This window comes from Mesoplodon densirostris, chromosome 12, assembly GCF_025265405.1.
Source record: "Mesoplodon densirostris isolate mMesDen1 chromosome 12, mMesDen1 primary haplotype, whole genome shotgun sequence".
Lineage (NCBI taxonomy): Eukaryota > Metazoa > Chordata > Mammalia > Artiodactyla > Ziphiidae > Mesoplodon > Mesoplodon densirostris.
This window is the reverse complement of record NC_082672.1, coordinates 35,591,941-35,606,864: the sequence shown is the minus strand read 5'-3', so window position 1 is coordinate 35,606,864 and position 14,924 is coordinate 35,591,941. Positions and strand designations below refer to the sequence as shown.

Here is a 14,924-nt window from a genome sequence, read left to right as displayed (position 1 = left end):
CCAAACACAGGTCAGGAATGAATATAAAGGATGATGCCAAAGTCTAATAAATGCTTAAAGATGAACACCAGACTCTGTGTTAGAGGGTACACTTTCTCCAGAGTGCATCTATAAAGTTTTAACTTGCACTTACTTTTATGCAGAGAATGTTGTTTTTTTATGTAGAGAATTTTTAAGTGTAATAATGTATACTCACATATACCTTAGGATTCTTTAAATATATTAAATTATACTTAAATATATACTTTATATCTTATATATATTATATAATTATATATTTAAATTATATATTCCACAAGTACCTGTGTTTCAGGGTAAAGTGAGAAAGCATTTAATCCTTTCACACACAGAGCATTTATATTTAGTCTCATATTGTCCATGAAGCCAGTAACTGCTTCCTCCTCACAGAATGAAATGTAGCTTCCTGATGCAATCTGCACTGATGACAGCAGAGGTCACTGTCATGTGAAATCGCCATTTTTCGTTGTGTACAAGAATCCTCCCCAGTTAGTAAGTACTAGTTTTCAGAGAGACTGGGATCTTTGTAAATTGTCTTATACACCAAAACTATTTTAAAATCCCAATTTATGTGAATACAAAGTGATATATTTCAACTTATAAATTGAAACCTGTCATAAATTTAAAAGAGAAAAATTAATATATCAATAAAATGTTACTACTTTGCATGAATTAGCTTACTGAATCTTTCCTCATAGTATTTCTATTAGTATATGATGCCATTTATATTAAGTTCAAAAAGAAAAAAAAATAGAATATATTGGTTACAGAATAGTTAACTTATAAAACTATACAGGAAAGTAAGAAAGTAATTATCATAAAATACAGGGTAATAGCTTCCTATAGATGGAAATGAAGGGTCTATGACTTAGAAGGTGCATGTAGAGGGTTCAGGAGTGCCAGTAATCTTTCAATTCTTTTTTTTTTTTTTTTTTTTTTTTTTTTTTTGCGGTACGCGGGCCTCTCACTGTTGTGGCCTCTCCTGTTGCGGAGCACAGGCTCCAGACACACAGGCTCAGCAGCCATGGCTCACGGGCCCAGCCGCTCCACGGCATGTGGGATCCTCCCAGACCGGGGCACGAACCCATGTCTCCTGCATCGGCAGGCGGACTCTCAACCACTGCACCACTAGGGAAGCCCCAATCTTTCAATTCTTACCTATAATATGGTTACATAGGTTCCTATTTTGTAGCAAGTCATTAAACTGAACATTTATGTTTTATACACACAAAACCAAAATATAGAAGGCCTTATCAAAATTGTGTCATTCCTATAAAGTACAGTTAGCCAATACTAAAAAGAATTCTAGGGATTGAATGGTTAATTGGTCCCAAATAACTTTCTCTAATTAAATTCCCTAATCAGCCCAAAATCTCCACAAAGTTACTACAAATCACCGTAAAGATAGGAAATAGTTCTCAGAAAACCTCTTGTTATTTGTAAGAGGAAGACTTAAGCAGTCTCTTTCTCTATTCTCTTTACTTTATTTCTCTGGGTTTTTTTAGTTCTTTACTTTTCTTGTATAATTCTTGGGAATCTTAAAGTTTCATATATTTTCTCGGTTTCCTTCCCCAGGGACTTTGCTAATATGGATTTGATTTATTCAAATCCTTTTGTTAACTTTTTGAAATGCATAGTAATGAAATAATTATGGAGTTATACTAGGCTGACTAAAATTATCTACTTTAACGATTGGCAAAAAGAAAATATTCACTAATTGATTATCCTGTTTAAGAATAAATAAAATATTGATATTCAGGCAAAGAATGAATTTGAGCATGTTAATTACACCTGTGCACGGAGTCATACAATTCTTATCCTACCTGAAATCACACGCTGTAGTAACCTCTGCTCCTCCACCCAGGGCCCGACCTTGAACTAGTGCAACACTTATTAAAGGAAGTCTGTGTATTGAAGGAAAAAGGAAAAATGGATGTTAATATTTTTAATTTTGATATTAATTTACAAATACTTTTAAAACTTAAGGTGCAGTAGAAACAAAATTACTGAACTATGTTTATAAAAATAATCACACCTCAAAGTATAGAACTATTAGCCAATGTATCATGAGCAAAACAGTATAATAATGAAGATAAAATAATTCATACTAAATGCTACGTAAGCTTATCAAAATACCTCCCCAAATCATTATATATTTTTAAACTATAGACATATCAACTTTCTTCCAAATAAATGGATGTTTTTGTATAATGCAGGCACACCTCATTTCATTGTGCTTCGCTTTATTGCGCTGGATTAGGCTTTGACTAACAGTTACCAAGTTGTGAATACAAAGGAAAAGTTCTTGAAGGAAATTAAAAGGGGTACTCCAGTGAATATATGAATGATAAGAAAGCAGAACAACCTTACTGCTGACAGGAAGAAAGTTTTATTGGTCTAGATAGAAGATCAAATCAGCCACATTTCCTTAAACCAAAGCCTAATCCAGAGCAAGGTCCTCACTCTGTTCAATTCTATGAAGACTGAGAGAGGTGAGGCAGATACAGAAGAAAAGTGTGATGCTAGCAGAGGTTGGTTCATGAGAATTCAGGAAAGAAGCCATTTCCGTAACATAAATGTGCCAGATAAAACAGCAAGTGCTGATACAGAAGCTGCAGCAAGTTATACAGAAGATCTAACTAAGGTAATTCATGAAGGTGGCTACACCAAACAACAGATTTTCAATGTAGACAAAACAATCTTATATTAGAAGAAGATGTCATCTAGGACATTCATGGCTAGAGAGAAGTCAATGCCTGGCTTTAAAGTTTCGAAGGACAGGCTGACTCTCTTGTCAGGGGCTAATGCAGCTGGTGACAACTAGTTGAAGCTAATGCTTATTTAACATTCTGCAAATCTTAGGGCTTTTAAGAATTATGCTCAATCTACTCTGTGCTCTATAAATGGAACAACAAGGCCTGGGTGACAGCACATCTGTTTACAACATGTTTTACTGAATATTTTAAGCCCACTGCTGATTTACTGCTCAGAAAAAAAGATTCCTTTCAAACTATTACTGCCCAGGGCTTCCCTGGTGGCACAGTGGTTAAGAACCCACCTACCAATGCAGGGGACATAGGTTCAAGCCCTGATCCGGGTAGATCCCACATACCACAGAGCAACTAAGCCTGTGCGCCACAACTACTGAGCCTGCACTCTATAGAGCCCCCAAGCCACAACTACTGAGCCCGCATGCCACAACTACTGAAGCCCACGCACCTAGAGCCTGTGCTCCACAACAAGAGAAGCCACTGCAATGAGAAGACAGCGCACCACAACAAAGAGTAGCCCCTGCTCACTGCAACTACAGAAAGCCCGCACACAGCAACAAAGACCCAATGCAGCCAAAAATAAATAAATAAAATAAATAAATTTATAAAAACCAAAAAACAAACTATTACTGCCCACTGACAATGCACCTGGTCACCCAAGAGCTCTGATGAAAGTGTACAATGAAATTAATGCTATTTTCATGCTTGCTAACACAACATCCATTCTGCAGTCTGTGGATCAAGTAGTAATTTTGACTTTCAAGTCTCATTATTTAAGAAATATATTTCATAAGGCTATAGCTGCCATAGATAGTGATTCCTCTGATGGATCTGGGCAAAGTCACTTGAAAACCTTCTGGAAAGGATTCACCATTCTAGATGCCACTAAGAACATTTGCAATTTATGGGAAGAGGTCAAAATATCAACATTAACATGAGTATGAAGAAGTTGATTCCAAATCTCTTGGATGACTTTGAGGGGTTTAAGACATCAGTGGAGGAAGTAACTGAAGATGTGGTGGAAACAGCAAGAGAACTAGAACTGAAGCCTGAAAATGTGACTGAGTTACTGCAATCTCATGATAAACTTTAACAGATGAGGAGTTACTTCTCATGGATGAGCAAAGAAGGTGGTTTCTTGAGATGGAATCTACCCTGGTGAAGATGTTGTGAAGACTGTTGAAATGACAACAAAGGATTTAAAATGTTAAATAGCTTATTTGATAAAGCAGCGGCAGGGTTTGAGAGGACTGACTCCAATTTTGAAAGAAGTTCCTCTGTGGGTAAATGCTATCAAACAGCACTGTATGTAACAGAGAAATCATTCATGAAAGGAAGAGCCAACTGATGCAGGAAGCTTCACTGGTGTCTTGTTTTAAGAAATTACCACAGCCATCCCAGCCCTCAGCAGCCACCACCCTGATCAGTCAGCCACCATCAACACTGAGACAAGACCTTCCACCAGCAAAAAGTTTACGATTCCCTGAAGGCTCAGGTGATGGTTAGCATTTTTTAGCAATAAAGTATTTTTAAATTAAGGTATGTACATTTTTTTAGACATAATGCTATCGCATACTTAATAGACTATGGTAGAGTGTAAACATAATTTTATATGCACTGGGAAACCAAAAAATTCTTGTGACTTGCTTTATTTCAATATCACTTTATGCAGTGGTCTGGAACCTAACCTGCAGTATCTCTGAGGTAGGCCTGTATACAGCTCCTGGAACTTTTCAGCAGCTGGCAATCAGGAATAATTCAATGTGATATTGTCTTAGTCCATTTTTATTGGTATCAAATTATGGATGGGGGCTTCCCTGGTGGCACAGTGGTTGAGAGTCCGCCTGCCAATGCAGGGGACACAGGTTCGTGCCCCGGTCTGGGAAGATCCCACATGCCGCGGAGCGGCTGGGCCCGTGAGCCATGGCTGCTGAGCCTGCGCGTCCGGAGCCTGTGCTCCGCAACGGGAGAGGCCACAACAGTGAGAGGCCCACATAACGCAAAAAAAAAAAAAAAAAAATATGGATGGGAAAATTAAGGCTGTATCCAAAAGGAAGGATTGTGGTACAGAAGATTGAGCTCCAGAACTGTTATTGAAGGTTCCTATCAAAAATGTTTTCATTACTCACTGAAATGATCCAGAGACTGATCCTATATAAAAGAATGGTTCTGAAGTAAAAATAAGTCTTAACCTTTCGTGTTTGCAAAGACCCACTTTGAAAAAGTGTGTATTTAAAAGGTGAATTTAAAATGTTTTTAAAGCACAGAATTTTTTGTAGGTCTAACCAAAATGAAAAGGTGCCGGTCTAAAGTAATTGCAAATTTCTTAACACACACTGCTTCCAAATAAAAAGGATTCTTTTTTTTTTTTTTTTTTTTTTTTTTTTTGCCTGCATCAGGTCTTAGTTGCGGCACGCAGGAACTTCATTGAGTCATGCAGGATCTTTCGTTGCAGCATGCGGGCTCTTCCTGGCAGGGCACGGGCTTCTCTCTATTTGTGGCATGTGGGATTTTTTCTCTCTCTAGTTGTGGCACACGGGCTCCACAGCACGTGGGCTCTGTAGTTTGCGGCACGCAGGCTCTCTAGTTGAGATGCGCGAGCTCAGTAGTTGTGGCACATGGGCTTAGTTACCCTGCAGCATGTGGGATCTTAGTTCCCTGACCAGGGATCGAACCCACATCCTCTGAATTGTAAGGTGGATTCTTTACCACTGGACCAACAGGGAAGTCCCTAAAAAGGGTTATTTAAAAAAAAAAAAAAAACCCAAGTTTTAAGATTTATTTAAGAAAAGTCAAATATAATAGGGGGAAGTAGGTGAATAGGAGCTAAGACAATGAAGAAGGTATTTTAAACAGTAATGTTGATTCCACTTTTCTTTCTAGACTCACAAAGAGTACCAAAAATACAGTGACGTCCAATGAACAAGTATGCTAAATAAATATGAATTTCCTTAGTTTTAATTATATTTAAATTGTTTACATTCAGAATATAGAAGTAGAAAGCTAATCAGCCCAATCATTTCACAGTTTGTAACCCCAAATGCAAAATGACAGGCCCAAAATTTTCTCCTTTTTCTTCCTCATCTAGGTGCAAAGTGAATCCATCTTCTGCGGAAATCTGTAAAAGCCTTCTCCAATTAGTAACTCTTTTTCTATCTCCTTGCGGATACAGACCACTTCACTATACATTCTACTAATTTTGAATATTAGGTAATCTTTATGTGTCATCTCTTGACCAGTGTCTATTCTGCTCTAGTAACAGTATTTAACTTTCCCATGTCTATACCTAAAATATAGCCAGATTATACCTAAATATTAGCTCCTTAGGGAAAAGTGCTATGTCTTTAATTCTTTTTATCTCTCATCTCTTATTTTTTAAGAGACATACTTGTATGTCCTTCAGTAATATTTAATTATATGACAATCCTTGATGGCACAAATAGTTCATCATTAGAATAAATATGATTAGAAAATCAGTGACTACTTTTTAACTACTGCAAATCACAGAATGAAGAGCTATTTTTGGTTTATTAGAAATTATATTTTAAAAACAAAGATACATTACCTCATAAATCTTGTTAAGGTGTTTTGCATGAACATGCATAGGGCCATTCCATCCTTTAAATAAGAATAAGCACAAAGATACAATGCAAATGTATTATATAAGAAATTATTAAAAAACACTTTCAGGATTTAGAAAGTAATAAAGCCAAAAATATACCAAACTTTATAAAATGAGGTTATCATTTAAAACTCTTTGAAGCTGTCTGAAATGCAAATGATGCGGTATTTAATTGTGTTGATCTTCTAGGGTTCCTTGAGCTCAGCTTTGCATGAGCTATTAGTAAAGACTTAGGTGTGAGAGAGAGAGTAACTCTCACACCTAAGTCATATACCCCAGAAAAGAGGAGAGTTCTACTCAGGGTAATTTGGAGGGAAGAGGCATAAGACAAACCCACCTATTATCCCAAACTCTGATCCCCTAAGAATATAAACATAAAAAACAAGTTTCCTAATAGTAGTGTAAACTCATTGCCTCTTCTTTTTTCCCTCATATACTTTCTTCAACCTAGTATAATGTGGTCTTCAGCCTTCTCTCAAAAGACTCTCCTCAAAGCTTTCTAATAATCTCCTATTTGTTAAATTAAATGGCTTTTCCTTATCCTCATCTTCCTCTGTCTCCCCATAATATATATAGCATCTTGCTCTGACCAGTTTCTTCATTTTGATATTCTCAGTTTCTAGCAACATCTTCCACTCCTGATCCTCTTCTTATTTCTTTGATTGTTATTTTCCACTTTTCTTCTTTATCTCTTTTTATTCAGCTAAATGCTATTACCAAAAATCCAATCCATGATTCTCTTTCTCCCCTTTATCTACAATTTCTCCCTTGGAAGTCTCAACCATTCCCATTGCTTCAACTACTGTTTTCATGTAGAGTCCCAAAACTTGCTAGAAATTTCACATTCTGGCTAAGACTTCAAATTCAGCATGGCAAAACCAACTGCTTGTGGAAAAGCTGGGTTTTAATACTAGTGTTGCCACATAATAATAACATAAACTTGAGCAGGTCATAGCTATGAACTTCGGTTTTCTCATCCATAAGGAAGGAATGAAAAATTTAAAAACCTGTTCTATCTGACTTAAAGAATGGTTGGAAAGATGAAAATGTACCTAGATACTCTGTAAAAGATCACAGAGTGAGTTCTGAGCTAATAGGCAAGGTTTTCTGGTCCAAAAGGCTCAGAATTTTGGTATTATCTTTAACTCTTCCATTTCACAGTCCTCCCATGCTCGATGAGTTAACAAGCATGTCCCCTCAATCCTTCCTTTGAAATATTTCCAATGCAAATCCCTTCTTTTTCTATTTTCTCTGCCGCAACACTAGTTCAGACTTGTGTTACTCATGCTTAGATTATTACAACAGCCTTGCTTCCTAACTGGTCTCTCTCTATTTAATTTCTTTTTCCTCTGTGATATATCTTGCATTCTGCCTGAAAAACCTCCCTGTAGGATGATAATTTCATATCACCAATAAAATGAAGTCTAAATTCCTTGGGAAGGATTGATCCCAAACTATTTAACCAACTTTATTGACTACTGCACCCCTCATCCAAGCATCTTAACTTCTGCAACGACAAACTATCTGTCATTCTTTTAACACCTTACGGTTATGGTTGTTCCTGTGTCTTTGCTCACATCATTCCCACTATTTGGAACAGCCTGTCCTTTTCTCTACCTATTTCAAGGAATGCCCAGATCAAATATTTTTCCATCAAGAGTTTCTAAATCCCACAGTAATAGTTTTCTCCTTTGTGTTTCTGCAGTATTTTTATTTTTCTAACTTAACTACAGAATTTATAGATTGTATACACTGTGTTTGGATTTATTATCAGTCACATCATCTATACAAAATAAGGATAGGGAACATAATCAGTAGAATGTGGTCCCAGTTCCCAGTCCTCAAAAATCTTGTGAGAAATAAAGAAATGCAACATGCATCAAGGTATAGTATAATAAGTATTTTAAGAAATGCTTGAACAAGCTGAGAACAGTGGCAAATAAGAAACAATTCATTTCAACTGGGTTGGGGTAGTTGAGAAGGCTTTATAGAGGAGAAGGGGAGATGGCATTTGCTACGCCTAGATAATAAAGTCTTTGAGGCTAACAAAATGCCTTCTTCATCCTCAGAAGCTAGTAGTACAATGTTCTGCATATAGTATGTGCTTGCTGAAGTTAACTGACTCAGATGAATTTGAGATAGAGAACTATGTTGATTCATAAAACAAAGGCAGTCAATGAGTGGTAAAAACCAGTATGATACAAATTTCCTAACTGAAAGCCTTTATCAGGAAGGTTAGTCTATACAATAAAGTGATGAGAAAATTAACACAAGCACAAAGAGCTAGAAGGTTTAAAACTAGAATAGTTTATATTCTATTAAAAATCTTTCCTATAAAGCCTGTTAAATTATCTCAACAAAGTAATTTTAATAGGCTTATTTTCTATTACTAGATTTTAGAGTACTTAAAATACTGATGGAATTATTTAGAATTGGTAGAAATAAAAGTGAAGTGGGTATTAACCTATGTACTATTATACTTCTCATTCAAAAGATAAAAGTCACACTAAAAATGTTTAAGAGCAATATGGAATAATGGATAACAACACAGACTCTAGAGCTAAACTGCCTAGGTTTGAATCTGGGCTCTACCACTTAATAGCTAGTTTGAATTTTGGCAAGATACTTAACCTCTCTGAGCCTCAGTCTCCTCACCTGTAAAATGGTGCTAGTAATAGTACCTATATCTCATTAGGGGAATTAGTAATAAATAAGTTATAACACAGAAGAGCTTAGAACAGTGCCTGACATACAGTACTAGAACAAGAACGTTATCTATCATCGTTATAATTAATATCAGTAATAGCAATCAGATAATAGGTATGCTTTGGCTTTAAATGTATCATAAAGTAGAGATTACATTGCACTAGCCAACATGACCTAGGGAGAAGAAATATTTAATTTATTAAATTTATTCCCCAAAGCTATTGAGCCAACAATGACTAAATGTTCAGGCCTCTTCCTAGGCTACAGGATGAAAATAAGCCAGTGACAGAGAAACCGTGACTTGTGATAGAATAAACTGAAAGAAAGGAACCAATGAAAATCTAGACCTACTCTGATGAATGAAAGTTGGGAGCTCGAAACTTAAACTTAACAAAGGTTTTCAGAGCTGCTGCAGAAGGGGATACTTCCATCCTACCTGGATGATAACCCTGAGACCCAACCCTCTTCCTCCAGCTCCTCCTAGAATAACAAAGATGAGACGCACGATGCCCAGCCTAAGTGCCAAAGGGAACTATCAACATCATATTTACTCTAAGCCACATGTATCCTGAGTGGAAAAATGCCCAGCCTGTAAACATATCTTATCCTAGAACTGTTAGGGAACCACTGACAGAAATCATCTGCCCTGGCCAGGCAGGGTCATAACTGCTTGAATGAATTATCTCACAGCAGGAGGTCCCGATAAGGAAAACAGAACTGACAAGCTACCACCAGCCGAAAGAGGGGCCAAAATGAGGGAGGAGACGCCAGCCCATAATATGTCCTGCCAACCTCCCAGAAATCCTCACGCTGGAAACCATCTTGACTGAGAGATGTATGCGCTGCCAGGAATTGGACCAAATATGGGCACAAGCAAGACGATTAGCCAGAGACAACCTGGAAAGCTAACCCCATTACCATAAAACCTGAGACTGAAAGCCACGTGGCACAGCAGTTCTCCTGGGTTCCTTATACCCGGCTGTTTTCCGCCCAGGCACCCCTTCCTAGTAAAGTCTTTTGCTTTGTCAGTACAGGTGTCTCCTTGGACAATTCAATTCCGAGTGTTAGACAAGAGCCCACTCTTGGGCCCTGGAAGGGGTCCCCCTTACAGTAACATAACCATAAATGAGCCTCTTTTTTTTTCCCTAAGTGCTTGTTGTATGAATTTATTAATTTCCTCAAAATACATGGAAGGGTTTCAAGAAAATTATAATAGCTTGTCTACAAATTAATAAGGCTACAATGGAACTGTACAATAGTCATAGCAAAAGCAAAGATGTTAGACAAGAACTTTGAGGTCGCTGTGGAAATTTAAGCAACAGAGGAATAGGGGGCAACAGATTGGTAGAAAAGTAACAAGGGAGGTCAGCGGACAAAGGAGGATATTATCTTCCAGCTAGATTAAGATATAAAGGTTTCTAAAATGCCAGACTTTTCCTTGAGGCATTAAACCCATTCACTGCAGAGTAAGCAGGTTTTTATTACCACAAATCTTGAAGCTTCTAATTGGATTTTGATTATTTCTGCCCTCTGAAAAAAGACTTCTTTTAGTCTGCAGAGCATTGGTAGTATCAATTCAAATCTTATAAATGGGTTAATACTTACACTAGATTTTTTTCCTATTTTATTTCTTTCTGTCCCATAACTTTTCAGGGCTAACGCTTGAGTTATGCTAATTCATCTCCCTGCCTGGACCTTCTCAACCAAGGATTAACTGCCTAATAGAAACAATTAGAGCTCTTTTCCTGCTCATTAAACAAAGGGTACCAATATGAAACCAACCTCTTAGGAGACCACGTACATAAAGAAAAGAAAAACTAGAATGACAGATAAGCAAATATAATGTTGATGACTGTTGATACTATTATGAGTACATGAGGTTTTCAACGTATTAGTCTGAGAAGAAAAATAGTGCCTGTCATGTCAGTAAACAAAGGATGTCACAGCCATCAGTCACAGCAGCCACTGCCAATGGTGAGCCCTGAGGGAACTCGGGATGGAAACAAGGAATGCCCCCCAACTAGCAGTCATTAGACTGCAGCCACCCCAACAGTGCAGATTTAAGGAAACTCAGGATGAGAAAACACAGGACACTGGTCCCAGATAGCTGAAGTGCCTATCAAAGGAATGATTTCAGTGAGCCCAGACTCTTACACCTCCCTATACATAGAAAAGCAGTAAATTCCTTAACTTGAGATATCTGGTTTTCTTTAATTAACAATAATCTTTTGACATTCCGACTACCTGCCCTTTGTTGCAAATACTCCTATATATTCTGGTTCCCCCTCACCTCCTCGGAGCAGTTTCTCAGGGTTATTTGAGATGCTGTCTCCAGGCTTGAAGTCCTAAGAGTGTCCGCCGAAAAAAACTTTTAGGTCATGTACTTTTTTTCAGTCGACGCGTCTACTTTTGTTTATATTTGGTAATTTTCATTAATAAAATATTTTTTCAAAACTGAAAACATATAGTGGCAAAAACATCAGCATAATTATCTTTTTTTAAAAAGCCATTTAATAATCACTTTCATGAATCTTATTATAATGAGAAGGGAAAGTAACCCAATTACTAAAATCATGTATTCTACTTATCTCATCACCCTCAGAAGAGCAAATTCACCGAATAAGCAGATGCAATGATGCATTTGCAACAACAAAGAGTAAGTATATTAGATAAAGAAGAGCTTTATTGAGAGAAAGGCTGTTTATGCTTAAAGTCATGTTAAGCATCTCAGCTGTGAGGGACAGATGCGTTTGTATGTGCAGCTGCAATTCATAAACATGTATGAGCCTCAAAAGTCCCAAGGCCACTGAAAATTTCAGTTTTACACATATTTATAGTTACTTCTCAGGCATACAGGAATATGTTCTATATGAGAAGTGGAAATAGTTAACAGGAACTTTATGTAAACTGTTTCCAGTTCTTATTAATTTTAAAAATCATGTGACAAATACACCATACTTTATAAATATTACTGTGTTTCTTAATATCATCCATGAAGAGAATTTACTCAAATTGTTTATTTCTATGCTATATATTTCCTATAACTATGACTAAGAACGTTTCATAAAAGTACAATAAAGGATCCATCTACACAAAAAAATGCTTTAAATAAAATAAGGTATTTTAAATACCAATCTGGGCTTGAAGCATACACACTGTAAAGCAGAATCACAATTCCGGATTTTTTTTCCTAATGAGACCGGCAGATGTGCATAACTACAAGGGACGAACACTGGCAGTGTTATTTAAGCATTGGGGTAACACCACCCGAGTTCTCAGCTGCTGATCAAAAGTCAATCTTACTCTACTGCAGGCATTCAAGACAGCAGATTACTTGGAGAATGTCCTTACTGGAAAGAATAAACTTTATTTAGTGATCCCTTACCTGAAGTCTGAATAAAAATGATACATATTTTCCTACATGATTTACATCAGACTGGCTATATATATGTGAAACAATTAGCATGTCTCCACTTTTAGTTTTTACATTTATAGGGAAAAAAATGCTGGCCGCATAATCTAGTTAGACGGAAACAACCTTCTAACTAGAAGAAAGCAAAATAACCTTTCACATTTTTAGGGGTGTTTTCCTCTCTATACATTCCTTGCTCCACCAGTGCCTGCTTTACCTACACCCTACTCACATGACTGACCTTCCTACATACCTGCCCCAGGCCCCAGTTAGTGACTGTTCTTAACAACCTGAGGTTAATTCCCCTAAAACTGGCAATCTCCCATCTCCCCTTGCCCTTGGAGTGAAGACTGTCCTGCCCTGTCCCACCCGCCATCTGCTGCAGATGGTGGGGTGTTGCTCCAGGACCTTGCTTCAGACGCTCCCCCTATCCACTGAACCACTGATGTCTCTGTCACTGACTCCGGGCTCTTTCTTAGGTCTTAAAGCTGGGCAAATACAGGCCTTGCAGGCCTGCAGGGTGCAGCCCAACGCTGACAACACACCAGACCCACAGTAATCTATTATCTCATTCTACAATATCTTTAATACTACCTTTTGTGAACAAAGTAAAGTGCTTAGCAATACAATTATTCTAGAAATGGAAAATTATAATCAAATGACTTGCAGGTCACATAGTTAATTATCAGTAAAGCTTGGGCAAGAATCCATATATTCAGATCCCCAGCTTAGTGCTCTTGATAGGGACAGATTAAAGGGACAAAGTAGGTGATTAAATAGTTAATCCCACTAGGGGACTGTAAGTAAAGACAAAGTATGGGAGACCCTGTAAGTTAATGATCACTCAAGAAAGCAGGTTTGCTTCACCACAAAACCAAGCAGGCTTGCTTAGCAGCAAAATCATGTAACAGAAGCATGAGACATGCCCCAAACAATAAAATAATGGTGGATTGAGACCCACATCCTGTCCAGTGAGGTCAGTAATTTAATGATTTCTAGGACATGCTTCTCTGCATACACTGAAAATAAAAATATAAGGAAAAGGTGACATTATACTGAAGGCTGAGATGATTTACCATATTTTAGTATATGTTACCACCTTTTTGCTCATTTCCATTACACCATGACAGCCCCAGTTTGACCATGTAGGGACAAGAAAAATCCCCCACCCGACATGGAGGAGGAACCAATGTTGGAAGCATGATGTCTACTCAAGAATGAGGAAGAAGGTGGTCTTCTCCCCCTCCCCACTTTTCCTTTGATTATAAAACTGTAGCCCACTAAGTTCTCAAGGCAGCACCCTCCTGCCTGCCTGCTTGTAAACCTATAAGCATCCTATTCTAATAAATCATTCCTTATCTATCACTTTGCCTCTTGCTGAATTCTTTCCGATCTGAGACATAAAGGACCAGAGCTCCTCGGAGGCCCCCCACCCCGAGATGCATTTCTGCAGTTTCACTCTAACCGTTCAGAGGCATTACAAATTTAAGGCTAGTGCTGCTACAAATTATGGATCATCATGGATGATGATCTTTGAAATAAAAATAATAGCTACCTTTTTCAGACACCATGCTAGTAGGCACTTTATATATATTATCTTGAATCCTCACAATAGCTCTGTGAAATATACAATTCTTATTTAAAGATTAGGAAAATAAGACTTAGAAAGAATAAGTGATTTACCCAGTCACTTAGCCAGAAAATGTTGAAACCAGCATTCAAATACAAATCTATCAAAATTTCCAAAAGAGAGAGCCTTCCTCATATATTATGCAAATAGAGATCATTATACTACATAGAGTGGTAAGAGAGTTGCGCAATAACATTAAAACATTATTACCTACATACAGCTCACATCTATAATTAAATGGCAACAGGTATCTTTTTTACTTTTTCTTCTCTCTCTCTCACTCTCTCTCTCTCTTTTTTTTTTTATTTTCTGACTAGGGGATGTTAGTGGACGGCTGAAATCAAGAAAAACAGGTTGCTTGGAGGACAGATAATGAGAGATGATTCGGATTCCTTTTCTGTAATCGTAATTCAAAAGAAAATTTTTTAACTGCTAGCATTTTTTGAAGTCTACCATTTGCCAAAGCTATGCTAGGTACCTCATGGAAAACTCCTTATCATGAGATGTTAAGGGACTTCCACTTAAAAAATTAAAATCCTTGCTGGCTTTAATAATGAACTTTTTATTGCTAGTCTTCCTGTCTTTCATTTTATTCCTCATTACTTCACACTATTACAAGCTAATCTTTACTTTAAGAAGCAAAACAAAAACTCTGATCCTTGGAAAGCTATTAAAGAAAAGCTGTCATGATAATAACCATATAAGTAGAATATAAGTATCTTAGCCCAGATGTCTGACAAACATGTAGAACCTATTGTATAATTC

The 14,924-nt window shown here is 37.2% G+C and overlaps 1 protein-coding gene across 5 annotated transcripts in view; it reads right to left on the bottom strand.

Moving 5' to 3' along the window:
* ECHDC1 (ethylmalonyl-CoA decarboxylase 1) overlaps positions 1 to 14,924 on the bottom strand; it is a 40,634-nt gene that overhangs the window by 10,653 nt on the left and 15,057 nt on the right. For 4 of the 5 annotated variants that reach the window (XM_060114687.1, XM_060114686.1, XM_060114689.1 and 1 more), the window contains 2 exons: positions 6,355 to 6,407; positions 1,842 to 1,922 (listed from right to left, as the gene is read on the bottom strand). In XM_060114687.1, the coding sequence (XP_059970670.1) occupies positions 1,842 to 1,922; positions 6,355 to 6,407 (134 nt within the window). The remainder of the gene's footprint in view (positions 1 to 1,841; positions 1,923 to 6,354; positions 6,408 to 14,924) is intronic. The other variant, XM_060114690.1, reaches the window with a different exon arrangement.